Source organism: Excalfactoria chinensis, chromosome 3 (genome assembly GCF_039878825.1).
Source record: "Excalfactoria chinensis isolate bCotChi1 chromosome 3, bCotChi1.hap2, whole genome shotgun sequence".
In the NCBI taxonomy this organism is placed as follows: Eukaryota; Metazoa; Chordata; class Aves; order Galliformes; family Phasianidae; genus Excalfactoria; species Excalfactoria chinensis.
Genome location: NC_092827.1, coordinates 67,725,098 through 67,749,880, shown reverse-complemented (window position 1 = coordinate 67,749,880; position 24,783 = coordinate 67,725,098). Strand labels below are relative to the sequence as shown.

General features: G+C 46.5%; 1 protein-coding gene across 1 annotated transcript in view; it reads left to right on the top strand.

Annotated features, from left to right (window-relative positions):
* The first annotated feature begins 16,190 nt into the window (after window positions 1-16,190).
* EGLN1 (egl-9 family hypoxia inducible factor 1) overlaps window positions 16,191-24,783 on the top strand; it is a 29,651-nt gene continuing 21,058 nt past the window's right edge. The window contains exon 1 of the mRNA XM_072333831.1: window positions 16,191-17,252. Within this exon, the coding sequence (XP_072189932.1) occupies window positions 16,332-17,252 (921 nt within the window). The 5' untranslated portion in view covers window positions 16,191-16,331. The remainder of the gene's footprint in view (window positions 17,253-24,783) is intronic.

The window sequence follows — 24,783 nt, the reverse complement described above, 5'->3', positions numbered from 1 at the left end:
GCTAGAGCCCAGGGCACCTCAAAACCCTCTGATACCCCTATGACAGCATTCAGAGGTAAACTTGCTTCTGGGCAGAAGGGGCAAACAGTTGTGCCAGTAAATAGCTCAGAAGTCTATTTTTAGAGCAGAAGTTCAGCACTCAAGGACAAAAGGTTCTATTTCTCCCACTCCTTTAGACATTGGTCCTGATGTCCCAGTCTGGTTGACCTTTCATGAGCATGAAACCTCCAAAGGCTATTTTCATCCTAGTGTTAATCAGCATAGCTTCAGGGATGGGATCATAGGAGGTTCTTATCTCACAGGGACTGTCCCAGCACAACCTTTCTCCTGCATGCACCTCTGGGCTAGAGATAATGGGGTCTGCTGTGCACACTGACTTCTGCTGACTGCAATCTTGCCTACTCACCAGAGCAATCCCTAACTCATCATTTCAGGGTGTCCCTCATCCTCTCCTTATCAGTGGCCCCAAACAACCAGCAGTATCTTCCCTCTGCCTCCTCATGGCAGCTGGACTCATCCATACTGGCTGGTCTTCAGCTGTGCTCAGGAGGGAGGTCCCTGCAGAAAACAACTTCTTCCTCCTAAGATCTGGATCAAAGAGAGACTGCTCCTGACACTGGTCCTTCACTTAGACACTGAGCATGAGGTGGGAGTAAACCCACGCCCTTCTGCTTCTCAGGCACTGCATTTCACAAGCAGAAGCATTGCACATTCTCCTCCTGCTTGTTCTTAGCCATTATGTGCAAGGTAGGATGTTAGATAATGTACATCCTCTCTTATTCTTGAAGAGCTCTTTCCCCCACGTGGCATAAAGGTGACTTTGATCTTTCTACACTAGATATTAAACATCTCTTAGTGTAAAGGATGTGTATTTTCATATCTGGCTGTGATCAATAAACATTTCCTATCTGTTACGGCAACTGCCTGCAACATGTTGGGGTTGAATCATGTTGCGTAATGCCTGTCTTTTGTAATCAATAGCCTAAAAGTCTTTCTCAGGAAGATTTGCACTACATGATCAACAGCACTGTTTGTCCGGGCCAACCTGATGGAAGGGACAGTTAATCCCAAAGAGCAAAGTATCTGGAATGTGCCCTCTCTGTGGGGCAGCATTCAGTGACATGCACACAGCTGGGCAGGGCTGGTGCAGTTGAAGAGTTTGGGGTTTTCTTTCAGTTTTTTTTTCTCTCTCTTGTTCCTAAGAAAAACATCCACAGTTGTTCCATAGGAAACGAACAAGTAATCTATCCACATGGAATAAATGGAGTTGTCCTTGTTTCCTCCATGCTCACTTTCACCTTCTGCTAAGGTAATTTGGGTGACAAGATTTTTCCAAATGCCGAAATAGGATAAACAGCAGCTCAGTGCAACAGATAAAGAAGGGGAATATCCAATAGTCTTCTAACAAATGACTAATGTGTGCACAGGATAGATACCGAAATGCATAAACCTTGCAGTGCTTTAGGAAAGCACTGGGGATGTGCACTTAACCCCTTGTGCATGGGTCAAGCCCCGCAGCAGCAGCAGGGTCTCTGCCTCACTTCCTACTCTGGATGGCTTTTGCCACTACACTGTTAAGAGATGAGGGCTGGGAACTGCTCATACCCCTCACAGGAAGATGGAAGTGGCCAAACAGGAGCACTGGGACACTGGACACACTGTCTTGCTGCCACTGGAGGAGGTAGCAGAGGTGGGAGCAAGGACAGTCCCCTCCTATTCCAGCCTCTCTTGCAGCATTGCTACCTAGCCTGGCTACAGCACGTAGCAAAGCCAACACTGCTTCCCAGCTGCTTCCTTTGCTGATGGTGAGAGTCAAACTACATTCATGTTAGCATTCCCTGTACCTTGGCATCTCAGTATCCAGAAGCAGCTCCATTCTCCCTGACAACAAGGCGGCAGTGCTTTTATTCTTCTTCTGAGCACAGCAAATCCAGATGGCAGCAGAGCAGATCCATCAAAGCCCAGATAGGACCCACAAAGCAGGGAACTGCTGGGGCTGACATTGGCCTGCCTCAGCAGGTAATCTTGCACACCCTGCACGGGGCCACCTGAGCACTTGCAGAGACCAAAGCATAGGGCTGGGAGCCTGTGTAGCTGAGAGGGATTAGAGCTGCTGTGCCCTACGTGCTGTAAGTTTCCATTGCTTACGTGCTTGCTGGGAGCAAGTTCCTCCTGCAGAGCATGTGACTGTCTAAGTCCTGAGCTGCTCAGTGCCCGGCCCATACCTCAGCCCCATTTGGATCCGCACATGCTGCACGATACCTTCACAGCAGATATATTTATCAAGCTAAAAAAAGTTCTGTTTAGCTATTTTATTTCGCCAGGAGACCTGGCTGCACTACCTAGGAGGGAGAAAAGAGGCCACCTGGAGCTGAGCAACACTCAGAGCAGCACACTTGAGGGAGGCTGAGTATTCCATAGAATGACAGAATTCCTACAGTTCACAAGTGACTCATTTTCACCTTACAGTCCCTCCCTCAACTGAAATCCATAAATAAGCCAATAAGCAGATAAATAAATGCTTTTTACACATTTCCCAGAACATGTCATTTTACTAGAAGTGCATTTTACTCTCCTGTTTTGAAAAAGAATCCAGTCCAATGGGTCAAAGTCATTCTTGGAAGAACTCTCAATGAAATCTGGAGTTACAACTGGGCTGACTTTGGCATAATGAGTCCTTGGGATATCAGTAGCTGCTGCAGTCATGGTTTTGTAGGCAGTCTGGATCTACAAGTTTTCCTGGCATAATAATTGCTGTCAGAACTGTGATGTTTTGTAACCAAACCAGTTTATACTGGCAAAAGCCCCACTTTTGATAGTAGAGAGATGACTTACGCTGTTAATTTTTTTTTTTCACTTATTATTTGGGATCTGCTATTCTATTATAATACTTTACTGTCTGCTTGGGAGGTTGGGAAGGCCAATTCTGCATTGTTACAGCAGTACCATTTTCTATCACAGACAAGCTAAATAATTGCTGTATTTTGTACAGCACTAACGTTAAAACATGGTCCAGGGAATAAATGAACTATCATCTTAAAAAAGAATAGAATAGTTTGATGCCTCATCTTAATCTGCAGTGTAAATACAGAGTGATGTCAAGAAAACAGAAGTCACACATACACACACACAAATATATATATATATATATACATATATATATATATAATATATATATACATATATATATATAATAATAAAAAGTAATATTTTCAGAGCCCTGAAATTAGAGCAGCAAAATTGAGCAATATTCTGTATGCGATTCTGCTTGGTATCACAGCCATTCAGCAATACACTACCACTATGGTTTGTCCACTATGGCACTGTCACCGTTGTCACTGCCAGGCCAGCTCAAGGGTAGTGCCATCATCAGTGTTGCTGTGGACTGGTTGAAGGAGGTTTTGGAAAGGGAAAAGGAAGCATCTCCTGCAAAGTTAGTGTGATATAGAACATGAAGTTGCAGGCAGGGGTTGGTGTCAATGTCTCCTCAAAGGTGGGATTGGAAGGTTTTGGAAAGCAAAGACAAGCAGCTGTGTCTGATGGTTTGATGTCAGGGGAAACTCAATCTGTGCTTGTTGAGAGCAGCTTTATGGCATTTTCATATGTACAGCATGCACCTCAGAAAAAGTACAGACCAGTGCTGTACTATTGCTTACACTAAGTCCAAAACTGAGTTGCACATCATCACAGTAGAGAGGGGATTACTGGTGAGTGAGAAGGAATCGCTGCATGCTCCAGGCAGGCACTCTGCTAGGAAAGAAGGCTCTGAGCTTCCTAAAGGTGCAAATAGTTTCAGAGTGGCCAGCCATGGATTATACCAGAGAAAATCAGGTCACTTGGCCTTGAGCCTTCCTGGGACGACTTGTTTCCTGGGGCCATTTGGAGCTCACAGCAATTAGGCTGCAGGCTGGAGGAATTTAATGACAGCTCTTCAGGCACCCTATGCTGCCTTGCCCTAGGGCTCCCTGCTCCACCATGGGGGTAATGTGTTTTCTCTGTGCAACAGCCATGGGGACATGGGACACAGAAAGGTGGTCGTGGGGGCAAGCAGCCCTATCAGCAGCTCATTCACACTGAGTTCTTTGGTGTGTGCTCCCACTAAGCATTCTTTGGTTTTGCAGAAAAACAACCTGCTCATACAGAACAGTACATTCATCCACAACACATGTGGGATGAAAACTTCTCCTACCAATATCAGTGCGTTAGTGGAAAAGGGTGATCAAAGGGTAAGCAAAGAAAGCCCCTCACACTCATTCACATGCATGCGTGGGTCTCATAGGCAGAGAGAGGATGCTGTTTGGCTGTTAGGCTAGCTAAAAATAGACAACGTCTTGTATATATCAACCAAAAATAGCCTGCAAGTCTTAAAATAGCATGGATACCAGGGATTAAAAAGAGATCAGAGCTCAAGCCTGTAAAGACCAAGAAAGTCATAAGATACAGAAAATTAGCATGAACTTCACAGCTCACAGGAGAAATGAAATGTGAATTACACTAAATTGTGTGTCATCACAACCTCCAGCCACTCGAGCCAAAGAAAGCACAGTTTTATTTACCATGTTTTCATTTTTCCTGGGATGTGCAAACCAAAGGCACTGTATGCCAGACCTTCTCACCTATAGAGCATGCTTCCTGCTCACGCAGGCTGCTCTTTTCTGCCAGCACCTCCAGCATCTGCTTTCGTGGCAACTTCTAGAACTGCCTGGAGGGCTGAAAAGGGGAGAAGCAGGAAACCAGCAACATCCAGAGGGGAAGGCTGTATGTGAATCCCACTGCTTTTTTGCAGGTCACACACCTGTCTTAGGTTGGCAAGTCTTTGCAAAGCAGTTCATGTGCTGTTCTCTCATGCTGATGGATGAGGACAGCCATCAAATGAGGCCTGAAACAAGAGAATGGCCTCTTGAACTGGCCTTCTCCTCTAAAGGTGGTACATAGCTCCATGCTGGAGGCAATGCTGTACTGCCTGGCACGTGCTGCTGGGGCACAGTCCCTCCCTGCTGCGATGCATAGGAATGTGGGGGGACCTGGGCATGCACAGTAGTCTCTCACTGCCTCAGCCAGGGCCAGAATGGTTCCACTGAGCAGCCTTCTTGCTCCAGCTGCTTTCATGCACAGTATTTCCTTCAGCTAGTAATACATGGATTTGATGCTGCTTTAAATGCTGGAACCTTGGTTGCCAGGCCTGTGCAACAGAGAGGAGAAATACTCTCCTTGCACATGTAATAGTGTCCGGTGGTGAAGACAGGTTCAGGTTTCAGTTAGTGAGAATAAGCATCTGCATCTTCAAGTCCTCACCTCTTCCTTCCTTCTCAAGCACTCTCAAGTCAGTGTGCTGCACATCAAACCACTTCCTTGCAAGCATCTGTACTACAAATCTTCATTTAATTCAGACCTGCAAAATCACTTTGCATAATTTGATGTACACCAGCTTGAGACACCCTGACAAGGGATCCAAGGAGATCTGGTGTTCACTGCCTTGGACAGACAGAAATCTTATTCTCTCTAAGATAATTATCAAGGGGGTGTTTGTGCCCATTCTTAGTTTTGGGGACTCTCAGTTTCCTGCTATGACTCACGAAACTCGTTAAACCAGAATATGCCTAGCAGAAGGAGATTTAATTACACAGCAGTGCAGGATAGTAATGGAATTTGTGTGACACGCTGATGGCAAGATGGCTTTATCTCCAAGGCTGTTCAAAAGCCAGTATAGCCAACTCTGTCTGTAAGGCTGAGCAAGCTGCACGAGGCACTGAACCAGCCAGGAAGAAGGTGAGATACGTGCCAGGAACAGGCTCAGGACATTGGTGGTTTGCATAAAGAGCCTGAAAATGTGCCTGTCATTGCTGTGTCTGGGTCACCATACTGAAACTTTATCTGGTAAACCAACGGCCTCATACTGCACAGTGACCTAGATAGGAAACATGATGCAGGGAGGGAGATGCTGAGATGGTGTACTGTCGTAATGCACGTATCAGGTTATTTGCTGTTGCTTTTATCTGGCTAAAAGAGTTTAATAGTCAATAAACCACTTAGAAGCAGGGTCTGGCCTCTCCCTTCCTTCTCAGGCACTCTCACACCAACACAGTGTGCAGCCAGCCAAACTTCTGAACAGTGCATTTCAGCACTTAGCAAAACAGTAACAAATATTCTGAAAACCACCATACGTGTCTCCACGCTGTGTGCACCACTTTAAAAAGCACAGCCTTAAGGTTTCTGTGAAGCTGCTCAGAGGGATTACACTAACTTCAGGGTGACTGCTTCCCCGTGCATGTAAACAGTCTTGTTTACATAAAGAAAACTCTTCCCACTCTGGCATTTCAGATTGCAGTAGACAAGGAACCACACACACACCTTGAGAAATAGCAAAAACCAGGACTCAAAGTCTACGCATGTCCAAGAACACCTCCTCTCACAAGAAACTCTTGACAAACATGGGTGAGGCTTTAGTTAAGATGTAGACCTTCAATAGAGTTTCATGCTTTCAGGAAAAAAAAATCAGCCTGCTCTGTGTATGGAGCAGGGTAGGGTCATTTTGCTCCCTCAATGGAAAAGCAAAGGGAAGGGTTTGGGAGTTAACACACACTACTGTATGAAATCCCTTTCCATTTTTTCCTGTTTTGTCACAGCGTACTAAGAAGCCATACACTGGACCAAGTTATTTGTTCTTAGCTGTTGCTTTCCTTGTAATTTGCCCTGTAGTTAGCACATAGCACTATACACTCCAGCACATGTAAGATCGGGTTGTTTTGATTTCAAAACACTACCGTAAAAACTCAGCACACTGAAAGAAGCACTGCTCTGACACACAAAGCACATCTCCAGCACATCTGAGTAACTCGTATCCAGATGACACTTTGAGTGGGGCGGAGAGATGATTATTTTGCAGAGCAACATCTCAGTGCTTCAATGTGTATCATATCCATATTTCTTTAACAAAATGAAGGTCTCGTTTAATGCTACAACCATGTAGGCAGAAAGAAAAAAAGGCTTAAAGATTGTGTACCGATGGGTTGTAATCTGGAATAATAACTTCTCCACAATTCAGTTAGTTCAACATGCAGTCCATGAGCAGGAAAATGATTGGTTTTCATTTTTCCTTCTTCCATGGTCAGAATTCTGTCTCCCAAACTGAGCTTCTCTCCTGTCTTTTTAGACTTTCCCCCAGATAATCTAATGGACAATAGATATTCCTCTTTCAAATGTATAACAACAGAGATTTTGATATTTGCACGATGCTGAGGTGTCAGAAGCCAGACTCGATTCTTTTTTTCAATCACGTTTGTAAAGTTATTTCTTTTGAAAACACCACACAGTGTTTGACCTGAGTAAATTTTTATCCACATCTAAATTGTAGATGAATCTTGGAAAACAAAGCGTGGCTACGTTTGGTAAGACAAGACTTCTTAATCTGCAGTCCCCATAAAGAAACCCATGTTAATGGGATGAGTGGTAGCGGGACATTTTTTTCCCAGCCTCTGCAGCAGTCAGCTGGTTGCTTCCTATATTTACACATCATTTAGAAACAAAGTTTCAAGTGTTCTGCCCTTGGAATGTTCTCTAGAGCTGCCTCTGCGGTTACTCAGTCAGCATATCATCTCACACAGGATAGCCCATCCGAGCACTTGAACATTTTCTACCCGAATGCAGCCTATGCTCAAAGCACGCTTCCAAGCAGCATGGCACCACCTCAACACCTCCCTGAGCAGCTTGTGTCACTGCCTCACTTCTCTTGCTGAGGATAATATTATCCTAATATCCAACATGAAATAGCATTCATTAGACCTCTGCAGTACACAGGTGCACGTGGCAGACATTTGGTGCTGTATACCACACTGACTAACCTTCAGAGTCTTCTTCTTTATGTGCCTCTTCCACATGTGGATTACAAAGGAGAATTAGATTTTCTAGCATGACCCCACAGTCTCAAATACGTTTTATTCTAGGTCGGTGATCCAGAGCTATCTTAAGGTAATACCAAGTGAGAATTTGTAGCTTCGTGCTGTAGCTTTTTCTTGAAAAGACTCAATCTCTTGAGACTGATATTTTTAAATCACAAGTAAGGCTCAGTTAAAAGAAACGTTGCTCTACAACGATACAATTCAGCATTTCTTTTAGTGAAATGAAGAATATTCTTTAAAATAGGGAATAAATGGTCTAAAATATGCTACCAACCAAGCTGGATACAGCAAATAGGCATATCCACAAACACACAAGCCTTTGTGTGTATATGAACTAGCCACATCTGGCCTCTCACACTGATAAGTTGCTGTTTGTTTAAAAAATAAAATGACATAAAAAGTAAGGCCCTTAGCTACTTCTGCCTGCAGCACATGGCGGATGTGTTTGCACAAGGGAGGTGCTTTGCCTCCCATCTCTATTTCAACAACGCTTATAATTCAGTGAATAGGTGAGGACAGTCTATCTATTCTCCCTGCCTATTCCCTCTGGTTAAAACTCCTTCTACATCCCAACGAGGAAACTGATCTGGGGAACCTTTCTAGGAACCTCTTTTAATGAAAACTCCTAAACATGGTCCTAGCACTAGAGGTAGGCTGAAGTTTAAACAGAAAAACAGAACAAAGCCAACAATAACTGAAAGAAAGAATAACGCCATGAGGAAAATGTAATAAAACAGGAAGGGGAAAAAGAAGTGAAATCTGTGCCCTGGAGAGATAAGCATTTCCATTTGTGGTTGGACTTGGTGATCTTTAAGGCCCTTTCTAACCTGAGCAACTCTATGATTCTCTGATTCCATGGAGCTGTGGGTGGATGAAGAATGTGTACCTTGCTTGTTGACCTGTTTTTCGCTTCTGCACAAAAATGAAAGGCTGTTCTACTACCAATAAATGCCATCTTATCTCTAGGTGACTAATTGGCTGGCTGGGTAAGCAAGGAACAAGTTCAGGGGTAATGCTTCTAACAGGGACAAACTGATGCAGCATGATAAGAAGACTCAGATGCAGCCCAGCCCTAATTGCAGTTCAGTAACATGTACTACTACTCCAAGAGCAAAACAAACATGTTAATAATTCTTATTCAGTTGTCTGTTTGCAAGAACTCCTGTTAAGTTTAATTTTCTGGGACCTAATATTTAGGCACAATTTTAGAAATATTAATAGCATTCCAGCATTACATTTTACCAGTCGTTAACAGTACCGTGCTAACTGAATGACCATTTAAACAGATGAAATGAACAGCTTTGACTTAGATTCTGTGGGAGGGAAACAACAATTTTTCACAGTAATATATGAATTTAAATTACTGTGCATCCATTATGCTCCTGTTTTAGCAAATATCTGTTCTTGGTATAAGTTAAGTTGCTTGGGAAATACTTTAAAACATGTTAAAGTTTCCTACTTTGATATTAGACTCAAAGTATTCAAACAGGGTTGTTCTCGTCAGCACAAAAGACAAGGAGATGCAGGAGCACCATCATATTGGCTGCTGATATGCATCACAATTTTCATTTCCCCATCTGTTCAGTTCGGAAGTACTAAGAACTATTCTAATCAACAAACAGACCCTTTCATCTACTAAAATCTGAAAAATAACCTCCAACATTTCAGTTCTTGGCATGCTGTTCATGGATCCAACAGCAGAAAACATCTCTCCCCATGCCCTTAGGTAGAAGAATCAGCTGACACCAGCCATTAACATGCCCAGGTATATAACTGTATCCAGAACCTCGGGTGATTCTCTCCATACAGTTTTAACAGGTCACACAGAAAGGCTTCTGTCTGATGGAGTAGAAATAGGTCAGGTTCTATAGCGTGAAGTAAAAAAGGGTGAAGCTACCTGATGTGGCTGAGTCAGATTACTGCTCTGACTTGGGTGGTCCTGCTTTCCTTCCCTGACTCCTGGCCCTGCGGGTCCACACCCTCTCTTGCACCACATCAAACCGCATGGTAAGCCGATCCAACCTGTTAATCCAACAGAAAACTATTCTCTTGAACTGACTCACCAAGGGCTAGACAAGCATGATGCTAAGGTAAGGAAGGTGAAGGAGTATGCTGCTGGAAGGCACACAACCACCTCTTTTGGTGGCCAGCAGCTAGCTCAACACCCTGACTTAAGCGTAGGAAAACCAAAGAAAATGTTAGAGAAGGGCACAAGAGCGCTGTCAGCAAACAGAATGGTGTGGAATAAGTCTGCATCTTTGGGAAGGATGAAAATGCAAGAAAAGGCATCAGAAAAGCCCTTGGAACGGTGTGGGACAGTGAGGTGGGCAATGTAGGAGAGCAGTAAAATGCTGTGTTGTGACATGCAATGGGAACACACTGGTACTGTTCCAGGAGAAGTGGAAACTGAGTGTGAACTGCATGGAACTCACCTAGACTGTGGTGACTCTGAGGCTCACAAAGCGTATGCGTATGAACATGCATTCAGGCAGCCCTGGAAGAAGTAAGCTCTTCAGGACTGATGTGCAAGCACACTCAGTAGTTTAGTGAAACATCAACTATAATATTATATTCCCATCGTTCAAGAGAAGGGGGGGACACCATTGTTCACATAGAAAACAAACAGAAATAAAGCTTCTGATCATTCTTGAGCAATTGTTTTATTCAAAAAGATATAAAAACATATATATATATATATACAAAATCTCTTGAGAAATAACACCTGGGCAGTGCTGTCAGTTCAAAAACTCCCTCACTGTTGTCTTTTCCTTCCTCTCTTAAATTACCATGACAGGTTTCTCTTTTTGCCGCAGCAAATGTCCTAGGCTTTATCTTTTCTTAGAATCTCTCTCACTAGCACAAGAGTCTTCACAAGAAACAGACTTTGGAGGTATCAAAAATGGTGCTAGCCAGCCGGAGAAAGGGAAAAGAAACCGCATCTTCATTCAAAGCTAAGATGTCCGGTCCTTTAATAAAAACACGTCTTCTTGGCCTTGGGAACAGTTCCTGAGTTCCTCTCTTGCACTCTGGATAATAGCTCCTGGGCCATCAGGAGAAAAATACTGAGACTGCAACATGTTAGACAGCAGGATACACTGTAAGCCATGGGCTGAGGCTCTCTCAAGCTTCCCAAACCAAGGCCCAGGAAGCAAACTGTCCTTCTTGCCAGCACTCCAGCTGTCGCCGTTCTCTTTTCCAAGTACAAGGTAAGCCACTGGCAGAAGAGAGAACTACGTGCCTGGCTGCTGGAAGAAGAGGAAAGAGAAAATATGATGTGCAATACATCAGGAACACACCAAATTATCATGGCAGGCCACATCAACCTAACACTGCTCCGCATTGTTTCCACCTTGATGATCTTTCAGCATGTCGCGATGCTGAGCCACGATGACACAGGGGCAGGAAGCGCGTATCAGATGCAAAGTAAAAAGGTCATGTATTGGTTGCGACCCTCTGAAACACCACAGAGGCTTTCCTTGCATCTGAGTTCCTTGCTGAAAAGCCAGAAGACTTGTCTGTATCAAAATCATGCAAAACTTCTGGAACAGTTAAGATAAATGTGACCTATATAAAGATAAAACAGGAATTCTTTCTTTTTTTCAGTACTGCTTATCGCTCTATCAGAGCGTGGACTTCAAATAGTGTTTAAAAAACATTCTTTGAAAGAAATTTGCTGTCCATAACTGGACTTTAAGCACCCCCAGGGCCTGCAGGCTTGCTTAAGTTTGAGACCAGAAAAAAAAATGTACGTAATTGTCAATCTTTAGCAAGACAGGGAGCTCTTTTGTAACCAGAGCCAGAAATACCCCCTCTTGAGAAAAACCTCACAAAGAATGTGGAAAAAGCTTTTGAACTTTTCAGGGCACAAAATTCAAAATGAGGACAAACGTGTCTTTATAGAGCACTGTCTTATACTGTAACTCTGTAGTGGAACTCGCTTTCTTTAAATATGAATAAAATAATTAATGCAGTCCAACACGGTAATCTGCATAAATCTCTCTTGATCAACCCCACCTGTACTGCTGGTGTAATAAAAACAGGCTGTGTTCCCAGGGGAGTAAAGGCATATCATGTCAAACAGATTCAAGGACAGAACAAACAATTTCAGCTGAAGAGCCTGGAGGAATCCCGCAGTATTAAACACTGAGCTATCCAGGCTTACACAATGTAATTGAGAATACTTCTCCTTGTAATTTAGCCCAACCCTTATAATCTCAGATTATAATGAAAGGTTTTTTTCCCTTTAAACAATACAACATTATGATATTCAGTGATAAACAACTAAAGTATTCTGTTACTTTAATTTCGGCAAGAAGTGTTTAGGGAAGCTCTGCAATGCTATCAACAAGCAATAAGCTGGATGCAGTGTGGCTCCAGAGTGCTGTGGATATCTCCAGGGCTATTAAGCTTGGTTCTCTGCCATCCCAAGGGCTGTGCCACCTGACAACTGTGCTGAGCAGTGTGTGCCCAGTGCAGTAGAGGGGCACCTTGTGCGTGTTGGGGTCAGTAACCACAACAGCAAAGTACAAAGCTCTGGGTGTAGCAGGGCTTATACTGGCAGCAGAGCACCTCAAAATACCCAGAAGTCACGGCACAAAACTAAGCGTGCTTTTCCATTGGGGTCAACACTAGCAGAAGTGTGCGTTCAACAGAACACTCGCATAGCCCTGTGGGTGTACTTTGTACAGTTTGTCCTGATTAGAAAGGAAGTGAGCTTAACAGAGAATCCAACAGAGACAAACAGTTCTCTAGTTTTATTTGGAAAAAGCAGCAAACCTGTTACAGTTCACTTGCTGGTATGAAAAGCGAGCCTGAAAAATGCCACTGTTGAGATCAAGGAATAACGACTTAGGCGGAATAAGGCAGGCTGACATGGAGTGGTCTGGAAGGGAAGAGCAAGTACTAGAAGGCCACGTGTCCTAAGCCTGAGTAGTGACACTACCACAGCCACATCCCCATCTGACCAATGCCTCATACAGCACCCAGCTGCAGGACCTTCTGTGCAGCTTCAGGTAGATTCTAGCACCACCGAAAATCTCAGCCTTGAGTCCCAAGGGACTTTTTATCTTGACAGCAACCTGTCTGAAGATGGGATTTATTTATTTCTAAGCTGTTTTGGATCTGTGAATTTGATGTCCCTCGTGTTGCTGTTCTGCACTCCCTCCTTTCTCTGGGCTTCAAAGATTCAATTGCTTACACAACCTGAACACTGCAGTGCTCTGGATATATAGAGCACATGCAAAGATATATAAATGCTGCTATTATTACTACTCGGTGAAAACAGAAAAGCTATTCCCTGACCCATCTATTCACTCAGGCATTTCTAATAAACGTATCAGATCTATATCAAAGTGGCGACAAAAAAAAAACCTAAACCCTCTGACCTTGCATTAAGTTTATCCCACATCACCCACCTGGTGCAGCTTTGAAGACTTTTTACCTGCGGATCAATTGTGCCTCATCATCACCTAGTCACCAATCAAGCCCCTTTCCAACACTCACTGACACACACAAAACACGAGCTGTTTGGAAATGTCAAATTAAGGAGCAAGTGAAGAGTTACCTGCAGAAAAGGGGGGAAGCAACGCCCTCCCCCTTGGTTCTGGCAGCCATCCTGTAGGTCATTTTGCTTTGTATACTGCATGTTCCTTTCTGTCACGATTTGCCCTTACACTGTATTTTAAAGAACAAGCTCTCTGGCAATGAATAGAGTCTTTATGTGCTTGGAAAACATTTCTAGCATGTTGTAGACACGACTGTGATATAAATACTCATTGTTTTCCAGAACTTCCCTACCATTGCCGCTCTTTACTTCAGTTTTGTCACTGGAACACAACTATTATTACATTGTTTTGTGCCCCTAGTAAAACACTGGCAAATGGTTCGTATATTTAAAATGGGTTTTGCTATTTCTTCTGACCACGCTGGGAACATGTTATGTCAAGAGAATTTGACGTAGTTTAGCACATTAGCAAATGTAAAAATTAAGACATTTAATTGACATGTGGGAAAGAGGAAAAGAACAAAGGAGTTCTGAAGCCAAATTAACCCACAAATTAATAACTATCATCAGGTTTTAGCCTGATGCCATATTTGTACCTTGGTCCTTTTCTCTCTGGTTTCATGGTCTGAGTGTTGAGTTAGGATCATGGAACAACAGAGTAACATTCATCTCCGTGATGCTTGCTGAAGGAATACGCAACAAATGGAAGTGGTCTGTTAACACCTCAGCTTCTCCCCAGCAGAATATAGTTGTTAGAATATAGTTGTTTGCAGTTTTTGAAAATAACAGGCTTGGCTCTTTTCTCATTTGGTCTGGCTTAACAATGCCGCAAGCCCAAAGAATTCAGCTACATTAACATCAACACAAAGCACACTAGAGGAACGCCTGGCCTGGTACTTTAGACATACCTCATATTCCTGGATTTAAAGAGTAATTCCTATTAAACTTGGATAAAAAAACTGCCCACATTATGTTCTGGACTTAAACCTTGTCTATAAGCCATTTCCTTCTGCTCCTACTATTATACTTTCCTTCCTTTAAAAGCAATGAACAAAGCAGTTACTGACCTGCAGCTCAATCTGGTTCTAGTTCCCAGCTTTTCCAGTTCTTTCAGTCTTTGTTGTTGGTATTGTTTTTTGTTGGTTTGTTGTTTTTTTCAGTTGGCCGAGGTACTTCATTCACCTTGGATTCACGGGTATGACATGACCTTGTCCTCTCAGTCCTTCTGCCTTTCTCATAATCTGCCCTGGCTTTCCCTTCCATTCTCTGTGTGCGTACGATGGCTGTTTGTGGCCTTGGTGTGCTTTGTTTCGCCTGTTACACCCTTCATGCTTTAATTGCATAAATGAAGCCCTCTTACTGGACTACATCACAATCCTCGGTCTCAGAACAGCCTGTGAGGAGCAACAGTATGGGTGCCTGTTCTACAGTGCTGAAGAAAAAAACTAATTCCCCAAAATCACATGAAAGGCTTTGGCAGAGCACAGGCAGAACGTTGATATCACTCATTTTCAGTTACTAACCAAAGGACTCGTTATGCTTCTCTACCCCCAGGTCTGCACACTGGCTCCTTTCTTTGGTCCTCTTTGGTTTTAGGATGGATTTCTGTGCTGAGAGGATACACAAAGCAGCTGAGTGTCCCAGCCCAGCCAAACCAAACCAGGCTTCTGCTCTGCTTGCCTGCTGGGCCTCAGAGCAGATGAGCCCCACAGCCCAGGAGGGACTGCTGCTAGAGCTCAGCACTCTGAGTTGCTGAGCGCTGCACCTTGACATTGCGTTGGGCCATGCTGCACAGGATGTGCAGGATACATTGCATTCACTTGATGTCTACTGCAAGTCAGCAAGGTTCAGGCTAAGCTGGGTGGATCAGAGAACACACGTCATCTCAGAGTTCCTTGTGTGGCTGCTGACAGCCGATGTGACCATGTTGGGGTTCTCATCCCTCCACGGCATCACCTCCTTTCTGCCGTCCCCACAGCTGCCGCCGCTCGGCCAAACCAGCTTCCTTTTCCTGTGGGGCTTTGTCCCGCTCACGGTAGCGCTGGCCTCAGCACCTCGTGGTATCACGACCCCCATCATTTGCTCTCTCTTCCTTCTGCATTATTTAGACCGCCTCACTCCGGCGTACGTCAGGGCCGGGTTAGATCGAATAGAAGCCACGCGTTATTTACGAGGGGGACGGCGCTGCCTTCTGCTCCACCGGCTCACTTTGGGGCCTACGGTGACAGAACCCGACCCTCCGCTCGGCCACTGCGGCCGGACCCGCGCCTCAACTTCAATCACCCGCCGCTCCTCGGCACGCCGGTGCCGCCCGCTCCCAACGCCGGCAGCGGGGGCTCGGCCCGAGGTTCCCAACCACGCCCCGACGGCAGCTTCGCAGCACGGCGGGCCCCGCCAGCCTTCTGCACGGCGCGGTGCGGCGCGGCTCGCCCGGCCCGGCCCCGCCCGCCGGCCGCTCGGCCCCGCCCGCCTGACGCGCCGCCGGCGCTGGCGGGCTGGAAGTGGCGTACGTGCAGAGCGGGCCGCGAGCGTGGCGCCTCCTCCTCGCCCCGACACGGCGCTGAGGCGCGGCGGGCAGAGGCGGCGGCCGCGCCGGGCCGCGCACTCGGCAGAACGGCCGCGCACCGCGCCAGCCGCCCGCCCGCCCCTCTGCCTTCCGCCGCCTCTGGCGGGGCGGCGATGAAGCGGCGCTAGAGGCGCAGGGAGGGCCCCCGCCGCAGCCCCGCGCCTGGCCGCGCCGAGGAGCAGGGAGGGAGGCCGCGGGCCGACGGACGCGCAGGGCGGCGGGGGCCGCGGCGAGCCGGGCGGCCATGATGCAGTGAGCGCTGCGCCCAGCGCGGCCGGGCGGGGGCCCGCGTAGCGCCGCTCCCGCCCGCCTCCTTACATAACGCTCGGCGGCGGAGCGGGGCTGCGGCCGCACCACCAGCGCCATGGCGAATGACAGCGGCGGCGGCGCCGGACAGGGCGGCGGCGGCGGCAGCAGCGGCGGCGGAGGCGGTAGCAGCGGCGGCGGCAGCAGCAGCGAGCGGGACCGGCAGTACTGCGAGCTGTGCGGGAAGATGGAGAACCTGCTGCGGTGCGGGCGCTGCCGCAGCTCCTTCTACTGCAGCAAGGAGCACCAGCGGCAGGACTGGAAGAAGCACAAGCTCATCTGCCGCGGGGGAGGCGCGGCGGCCGCGGCAGGGGGCGCTGTAGAGCCTCGCGGCGCTCAGCCCCCGCCGCCCCGCGCCCACGGCTCCCGCAGCGCACGCGGCGCGCACGGCGCCGGGGCCGCGGCCTGCGGCCGCCCGGACAAGGCGGCGGCCAAGGGAGCTACGCCGGGCCCCGAGCCCCCCGGCGAGGCCGCCCCGCCGGACGACGAGCGCGTCGCGGCCGCCGGAGGCGGAGAGGCGGCGGCCCCGGCGCCGGCTCCCGCCACGGAGGCGGTGTCGCTGTACCGGGACAAGTCGAACCTGTACCCGGGCGGCGTCCAGGCGGGGCCCGGCGGGGCCGCCTTGCGCCCCAACGGGCAGACCAAGTCGCTGGTGCCGCAGCGGCTGGCGCTGGAGTACATCGTGCCCTGCATGAACAAGCACGGCATCTGCGTGGTAGACGACTTCCTGGGCAAAGAGCTGGGCGGGCTGGTGGCCCAAGAAGTGCGTGCCCTGCATCACACCGGCCGCTTCACCGACGGGCAGCTGGTCAGCCAGAAGAGCGACTCCTCCAAGGACATCCGCGGCGACAAGATCACCTGGGTGGAGGGCAAGGAGCCGGGCTGCCAGACCATCCGCCTGCTCATGAACAGCATGGACGATCTCATCCGCCACTGCAACGGCAAGCTGGGCAACTACCGCATCAACGGCAGGACGAAAGTGAGTGCGGGACTGGGTGGGGACGGGCCGCCGGCCGGCCGGGACCGTGCCCGCGCGCACGTGGTCGCCGGTGCGCACGTGCGCGCGCCCTGCCGAGTGCCTGCGCTTGCGCGTCTCCGCGCCGCAGCGCGTTCCCGCGCCCCCGCGCCTCTCGGGGAACCGAGCCCCGTTGTGTCGGCCTGATTGGCGATTCTCTTCAGGTCCGCCGCATGAGATCGTACGCTCCGTGAAGGACCGCGATGAATATTCATTACCGTCTTTTCAGCCCCTTCACAATTTGCTACCTCTGTTCAAGTATAAGGCTGGCAGTGAGCTGCCGAGGGGCGCCCGGCGCGGCCGGCCCGGGCACAGACTCGCTGTTGTTGGTGCAGCTGCGGGGCCTCAGCTGGTGGGAAGCGGGAGTGGGAGGGGGAGAGCTGGGGGGCGAGAGACAGCCCCGGGTCTGTTCGGGTGCGCCGAGTTACCTCCTGCCGCAGGGGGACGTGGGGGGAACTTCTCTTCTTTTTGTTCTGAAATGCAATCTGTGCGTACCTCCAGTTGAAGCAGTACTCTGTTAACACTATCACAAACGTGGTCTGCATTTCTCGTCCTGCTCTGTTGACTCGGATTTTTCTAAGCCAAAAAGCTGTGAGGCAGTGGCACAGGCTGCCCGTGCAGGTGGTGGTTTCACAGTCCCTGGAGGTGTAACAGAAACGTGTGCTAGTAGCACTGAGGGATGTGGTTAGTGGGCTTGGCAGGGGGTGGGCTGATGGTTAGACAGGATGGTCATAGTGCTCTTTTCCAGCCTTTACGATTCCTTATGGTGCCAGTGCTTCAGACTCACCTGTTGCAAACATCTGTAGCCCTGAGTGCTTCCCAAGAGAAGCGCTGCTTCTGTCTGTGTGCACAGCGATGTGCTGCTGGAAGTAATATGTGCCAGGGCTTCTTCTGTTCCCAGTGTCCTTTCCTACAATGTTGAACCACGTGTGTGACTCTTGGGCTGTATGTGACACCTCCAAGCAGTAAGAAACACTTCTGCTGGTTGAGAAGGAATGTCTGGGTGGGGAAAAAATCAATTCCTACAGCAAGCTCTGCATTTTCATAGAGCAGCAATAACAGTTGTGAAGATTGCTGAGCACCACTTGGTTTTCAGTCGCCGCTGAAATAAATCCCTGTGTTTCCAGGGACCACAGCAGGTGCAGCCCTTTGCTCCTCACTGGTACAGAAATGCATTACTTTCTGTCTTCTCCCGTTCCCTTGCTTATCTCCCAAAATCAGTGCTTCTGCTGTTGCAGGAAAGCTTGGTTTCCTAAAGCTTCAGCACAAGCAGGAGGAAATCTGTCCATCGCTGTTAAAGATTTACTAGTGAGCTCACAAATACGCGAAGGTTTATCGGTGAGAGGGGCTGCACAAGTTGAGTGGAAGACTTGGTTGGTTTGTCTGTGTTTGTTCATAATGTCTGCAGGGGTAGCAGATTCTCTCTTGCATCCTTGGAGGCCTTCACCCTTCTGCCAGAGTGAGCAGGGCCCAGGGGCAGGAGCTGCTTTGACATGTCCCATCAGAGCTACTGGCTCTGGGAGAATGGAAACATGGTGACACCTCTGGGTTATTGGGAAAGTCTTATTTTTTGTTTCCTTCTCATCTCTGCTTTCTCTGGATCAAGGTTTGATCTCACTCCTGCAGGAGCTGCACTTCATATGCTTTTTGTTCTTATCTGTAGAGATGAGTGTGCAGAGGAGATGCTGCTGCTACACAGCAGTTACTCCAAAGCTTTTCTGTTAGCTCTCCATACAAAGTGCATGGCTTAGTTTGCTTAACCAAATAAAGCCAATACCCAGATCTTTATGTTAGGTTTGCACTCACAGCAGCAATTTTTAACAGAACCTGTCCCTGTGTAATACTATTTTTTACTGGTTTTACTTCAAGTAATAGGGCCAAAATGGATAGAAATGCCACATGCATAGACTACCAAATAATCTTACTACTTCTGTATGCATATGTTGCAACTCTGTGGTTTACTCAGTTTGTGTGAGGAAAACTGGGTGTACTGTTTTAGTGAGGTAAATGAACCAGCATACGGTACCACTGGAGAGACGGGTAATTCCCAGCACCTGAAGAATGCCAGCCCCTGGGGCCTTGCTCTTCCTACAGCTGTGTGGGTGGGGGCCAGCATGGCTTCATCTGCTGGGAAATCCAGTGTGCGCTATTACAGCTTTGAGAAGACAATTTTGTCCCGACAGTTCTGAATGGTATTTTTTTTTTAAGTCCAACTTCCTTATTATTATTTTTGTTAAATAGACTTTAATGTATAAAACAAGCCCAAAAGCCCCAAAGCACTTGCAGTCTGTTCTTTATGATATTTTTGTTGGGTTCAGCCGTGTGTCGTCTTAGAATACTATCTTTGTTTTCGAATGTTGTGCAAGGGCTGGCATTGTATCGTAGCAGTCACAGGAGCCTTTATTGAATCTTTAACCTTTACCATATCTAGCACAAGCTCTGTAAACAAGCGTATCCTACTAGGGGGTATGAATCATAAATCCATTCCACAGAGTGCTGAAATTAACCTTTTTTTCTGGTCTGTCTTCAAAACTGTTTTGTTAACCAAGTATACCTGTAAAATCCTAGGGTTCTGTTCTTCGAGCTTTAACTGGCACCTGGATTCTTTCACAGGAATAAATGGGTTGTTGATCGAAGGTTTTAAGGAATGGTAATTGGTTTTGGTGGTGGGAAGTAGATCAAATGGAATTGGTTATACCAAGGTTGTCAATTCATGTTTAATTCTGGCTTAACTTATATAGCTGTGGGTGTTAAGCCATTGAATTTGCCATTGCTTATACTTGTTCTGGATGCTTCACGAAAAAGGGAAGAGAAGTTAGCCTTGAGGTACAGGCCAAAAGAGGGACATCATGTAAGTCTGCCTATGGGGGAAAAGTACATTGTTTTACTAGACTCTGTTTTAAATTCATACGCATTCTCTAGTTCTAGTCTATAAGGAAAAGGGCAATAAACACAGTGTGAGAAATCTGAGGTTTTGTATTTGGATTTGCTCTAAACTAACAGGGCTGTCTGAAATGGGCTAACTGATGTTCTCCTACCTAGCCCAGACTGTCAGCAGATCGTTCTGTGGACTGAGAGGTGTCTATATGGTAGTAGGTAAAAACAGGCCATCTGCTTTAGGAGTGACTATGCAGTTGTAAGTATGACGCTCTGGCTCACTATTTACTCACCTCAGAAGTCCTGACTTAGCACATCCCTTACTTTGTTCTGCTGTTCCCTCTCCTTCTGGTTTGTGCTGTTTTTATTCCTCCTTGTGGTAGAACGTGGCAGGTACCAGCAGATGTGAACTCTGCTGCCTTTCTCCTACTTCCTGTTGTTTTCCAGGTTTTTCTTCTTCCATCTCCTCCCTAAATGCTAATTCTTTTCCCTTTCTCTTATCGGCTACTCCACTTGTATGTGCACATATTTCTGTTTCCTGCCTGTCCTGTCCAAGATAGCTGGGGGTGGCTCACCAACCTGCTCACCAAAGCCAGGGGGTGAATCTCACTCAGGTGAGGATTTTCTTCCCTGTCCATACAGGGGCTGGTAAGAAAGAAGCCTTATGATTTTATTATTATTATTATTATTATTGCTAGTTATATTGCTCCTCTATTGCAGGCTCTGCTGATTAGCTGAGATTTCAAGTCCAAAGCTTTGTGTCCTTTACTAGTGTTACAGTAATATTGGGAGATTGTAATTACAGACTGGGACCTAACTATCACCATATAAAGAAGCATCTGATCCATCAACTGTTCCTACTTGTGCTTTCCTCACACCAAACACTACCCATCTCCTGTCCCTGCCCTTTTTATTGAGGGGGGTGTTCCTTGACATCTTGACAGTTGCCATTATGTTCTTTTAGGCTTTGTTTCGTTCCCACTCCTCTGTGGCCTGACAGAAGAACTACAACTCGAACTGCTCAGTTTTGATGCTCTCTTATCTTTAGCATTGTGGCAGTGCATCCACTGCTCCTCAGCCACCAGTAGCTTTAAAGTGTGCTTTATAGGCTGCATACTGTGGAACACTGCTCCCATGCTGCTTTTTTTTTTAAGTTGCTGAACTTCTCCTGTTCTGATCTCAAACAAACTGACCTGATTATAAATACTTTATCTGCTGCTTGAAATTTCCTTGGCACTGATCAATTTTCAATACGATGTTACATGCTAGAGCATCCTGGAGCTTTCTGAAGACCTTGAGTGCCCTGGATTTGACTGTTCTGACTGTGTCTTGTAACTTCCTTCAAAGTTAGTAATGCTCCGTTAGAAAATAATCTTTATCAGTGAGTGGATTTCTCATACCCTATAGTCAGCTGTTCTAGAAACTGGAATGGAGTTTTTGTGATTGAAACATTTGTGTAGCAGCTTTCCTCTGAAGAGACTGGGTTAGTCTCACCAGGGACAGAGAAATTTAGCTAAAAAAGCAGAGATCGGCTGTTGAATCTGTCAGTGTCTGGTGTAGCCCTGAATGGAGGCAGAGGGAACAAGAGAACACACAAGTCTTGAGTTTTGCAGATACCATTCGAAATAGTGTGCTGGAAATCTGAGCAAGACTTCTGCGAGTTCTTTCCACCAGATCTTACTGTGCAGGAAGTCATAGCGAGCATGTGCACAGTGGGAAGGTGGCAGATGAAAATCAAAGGTAGGCAATAAGAAGTTGGCAGCCACATGGGTGTTGACAGGGATGGGGCAGAGGGAAGATGAGGTAAAAGCTGATCAACAGCTGTGGAGGAGAAAAGCTTTCCCTCAATCTGTCTGTGGCGTGTCCATTTGTAGAGATCATTCTGCATCACTCTTGCATTTAATTTATTTCTGGGTAGCAAAGTTGCTGATTTAATTTGTTAGTAATGGATGCTTGCACGGACCAGAATTGGCCACTGAGTTGTGGGAGAAAGTGGGTAGATCTCTCTGTCTCTCAGTACTTGCTTGAATTCCTTGAACCTGATAGAGTTTTACAGATGCTTTAGCTTAAGGATTTTTCTTCCTGATGGTGTTTTTGTTGGCAGTTGCATTTTCTTCTAGACATGTGTGCTGTTCAGCGAAGGATTATGTGGTGATTCACAGATACTTAGGGCAGCCCGCAGACTTTACATTCCTGTTGGGCTAAAGCTCTGAGCTGAGTACAGTTTTATTTGTCCTTTCTCATGTTTTGGGTCTCAAAAAGCTGTTATTTCTAAATGCAGATGATCTTCTGCTTGAGAATAGGGCTGTCCAGAAAAGACTCTTGTTTATGGCCAGTGAAAATTAAAAGATAAATTCAAAGCTTTTGTGGGTACCAAGGTATGAAGTTAGTTTTGCCTACAGATTGATCTCCAGGAGCAGGTGCATTTGTGTGTGCACTTGTCAATAACAAATAACAGTAATACCCTCTGCACATATTAGTGTAGTGATCATAACTGAAGGGTAATACAACATGTGCAAGGGTGGGGACCACTGCCCGTGGCTCCTATCAGCTTTTCCATATCCTTGTGACTTAGACTGTAGTTTACCGAGCACTTTGGGCTGAAAAATCAGTCACTCTTCTTTAATGGTGCAGGTATTTACATGGCCGTCCTGTGAACTGGTGTGGGGAACCGATCCATCTGAAAAATGAACTGGCAAAAGAAGAGCTCCTGGTTCAGTGTTTGGATGTTTGTGCTGGCGCAGGGGACTGGCAGATGCTGAGACTTTCTTTCAACAGCAGTGCTAATTTATGCCAGCTTAAAGCGTTTGCCAAACTACAGCCTTAGTTTCACAGTTAGGGACTGATTATCTCGAAATTTGCCCGTGAAACTTTGAATAAGAGTTAGGAAATCTGTGCTTCCTATATCATTTTTTTTTCCTCATGCTTTCTTTGTCCTTGATCCTTGCATGTTCGGTATGAGGTTCAGTTTCTGCCATCAGAAACATGTTGTTCTATCCTTCAGGAATCTTCCTTGTTACAGTTTTATACTAAAGCTTTACTGATCTTACTTGATAGAACGTTCACAAGAAAGAAAACACTTTCTCTGAACCTTTTCGGCCTAAATAATTTGGGAGGGTGGGGGTGTGCTCAGCCACGTCCCCTTGCTTTGTCTCTGTAGCTGCAGAGGCTCAGTCTGAAGTGGACAGTTTTAGTCATGCTTTATTTTTATTGTCCCATTTCCTTTCCGTTTCTTGGTGCACGAGGATCGCTCTGTGAAGTGCAGCTTTGGCTCATTGCATGCTGTGTTTCCAGTCCTTTTGGGCTATACAGCTGCAGTTAGATTTTCAGTTGTTGCTGTTCCAGAGGTGTACAAACCACAAGGGTACTTGTGCATGCGTGACCTCTGCGTACAGTGGCTGGCATCACTTGATTTTCTGATGGTGTTGCTGCTTTGCTGCTCTGTGCTGTCTGCACTACCCCGCAAAGCAGTAAAGTTGTTTGACTCTCTAGCTACTCCTAAATGGAGTAATCATTATTTATGATATCCTTTCTGCCGTTCACGTTCATGGTTTACTTATTACACACCCAAGGAGGACCAATGCTGGTCTTTGTGGTCTTTTTCAGAAGTCATTTTGTGCTCATTAAGTCCTTGTAAACTGCTCCCAGTTTCCGAAGATTATTGGTTAACTGTAGCTGATCAAGCATATTTTCAGTGTGAGCTTGTTCCAGAACTAGCTGGTAAGTTGCAGTCGTAAGCTTCAGGTTGAAAGCTAATTCACTCTCTGTTCCAGGACAGTGTCTGTCAAAAATAGAGCAGTGCCTCTATGCACGTAACAGCTGCGTGCACTTGAAGACTTTCTTGTTCTTTGGTATTTAACTCGAAATGACTCAAGAGTATTTTTGTTAGCATATAATGTTATAAATAGGTATTGGGTAGGAATCTGAGCACCCGCCTGTGTATGGATTTGCGTGATATAGAACAGCAATGTACGTGTTGTATGCACGGTGCCCTAACACATGTGTGAAGGCTGTGCCTGTGGAGTACAGCAAATGGGAATTGATGGTAAGGTGGCCAGGTGACTCCACAAAGCTTTAGATGCAATAAACTGATGGAAGATTTGAGGGTTTGTTTGTTTATTTTTTAATGTATTTTTTTTATTTGTAAATATGTCTTAAATTTGTTTGTGAGAGGAGCTTGTATTGTCAATTTGCATCACTTTGTGATAGCTCGAAAGCATTGGCATAGCAGCAGAGGATGGAGGCTTCTCTGGGTATACTCTTCTGCTTTTTTGTTGCTGTTGGCCTGTTGGAGTGCCAGGGTCTGTTATCTTTGTGTTAATGTAGTTCAGAAAGCTGCAGATATGTACCTAGAACTGCCTTCGAAGGTACTAGTTGAATTAAAGCAATACATCTTAAGAATAGAACAGGCAGCTCAGAGCTGATGACTAGCATATTTTTCCTCTTGCTGCTCTCTGTCCTGTTCAGACATCTGCTCTTGCTGTGGTCTTCAGGCTGTGTGAACAGCTTCTGCTGTGTGTGGCTGGTACTCAGCTGAAGGCGTCAGGCCCTTCTGGTTTCAGTTGGCTGCTGCATTGTTGTTGGAGCAGCTGGCACACAGCCTTGCCAGTGTGAGAAC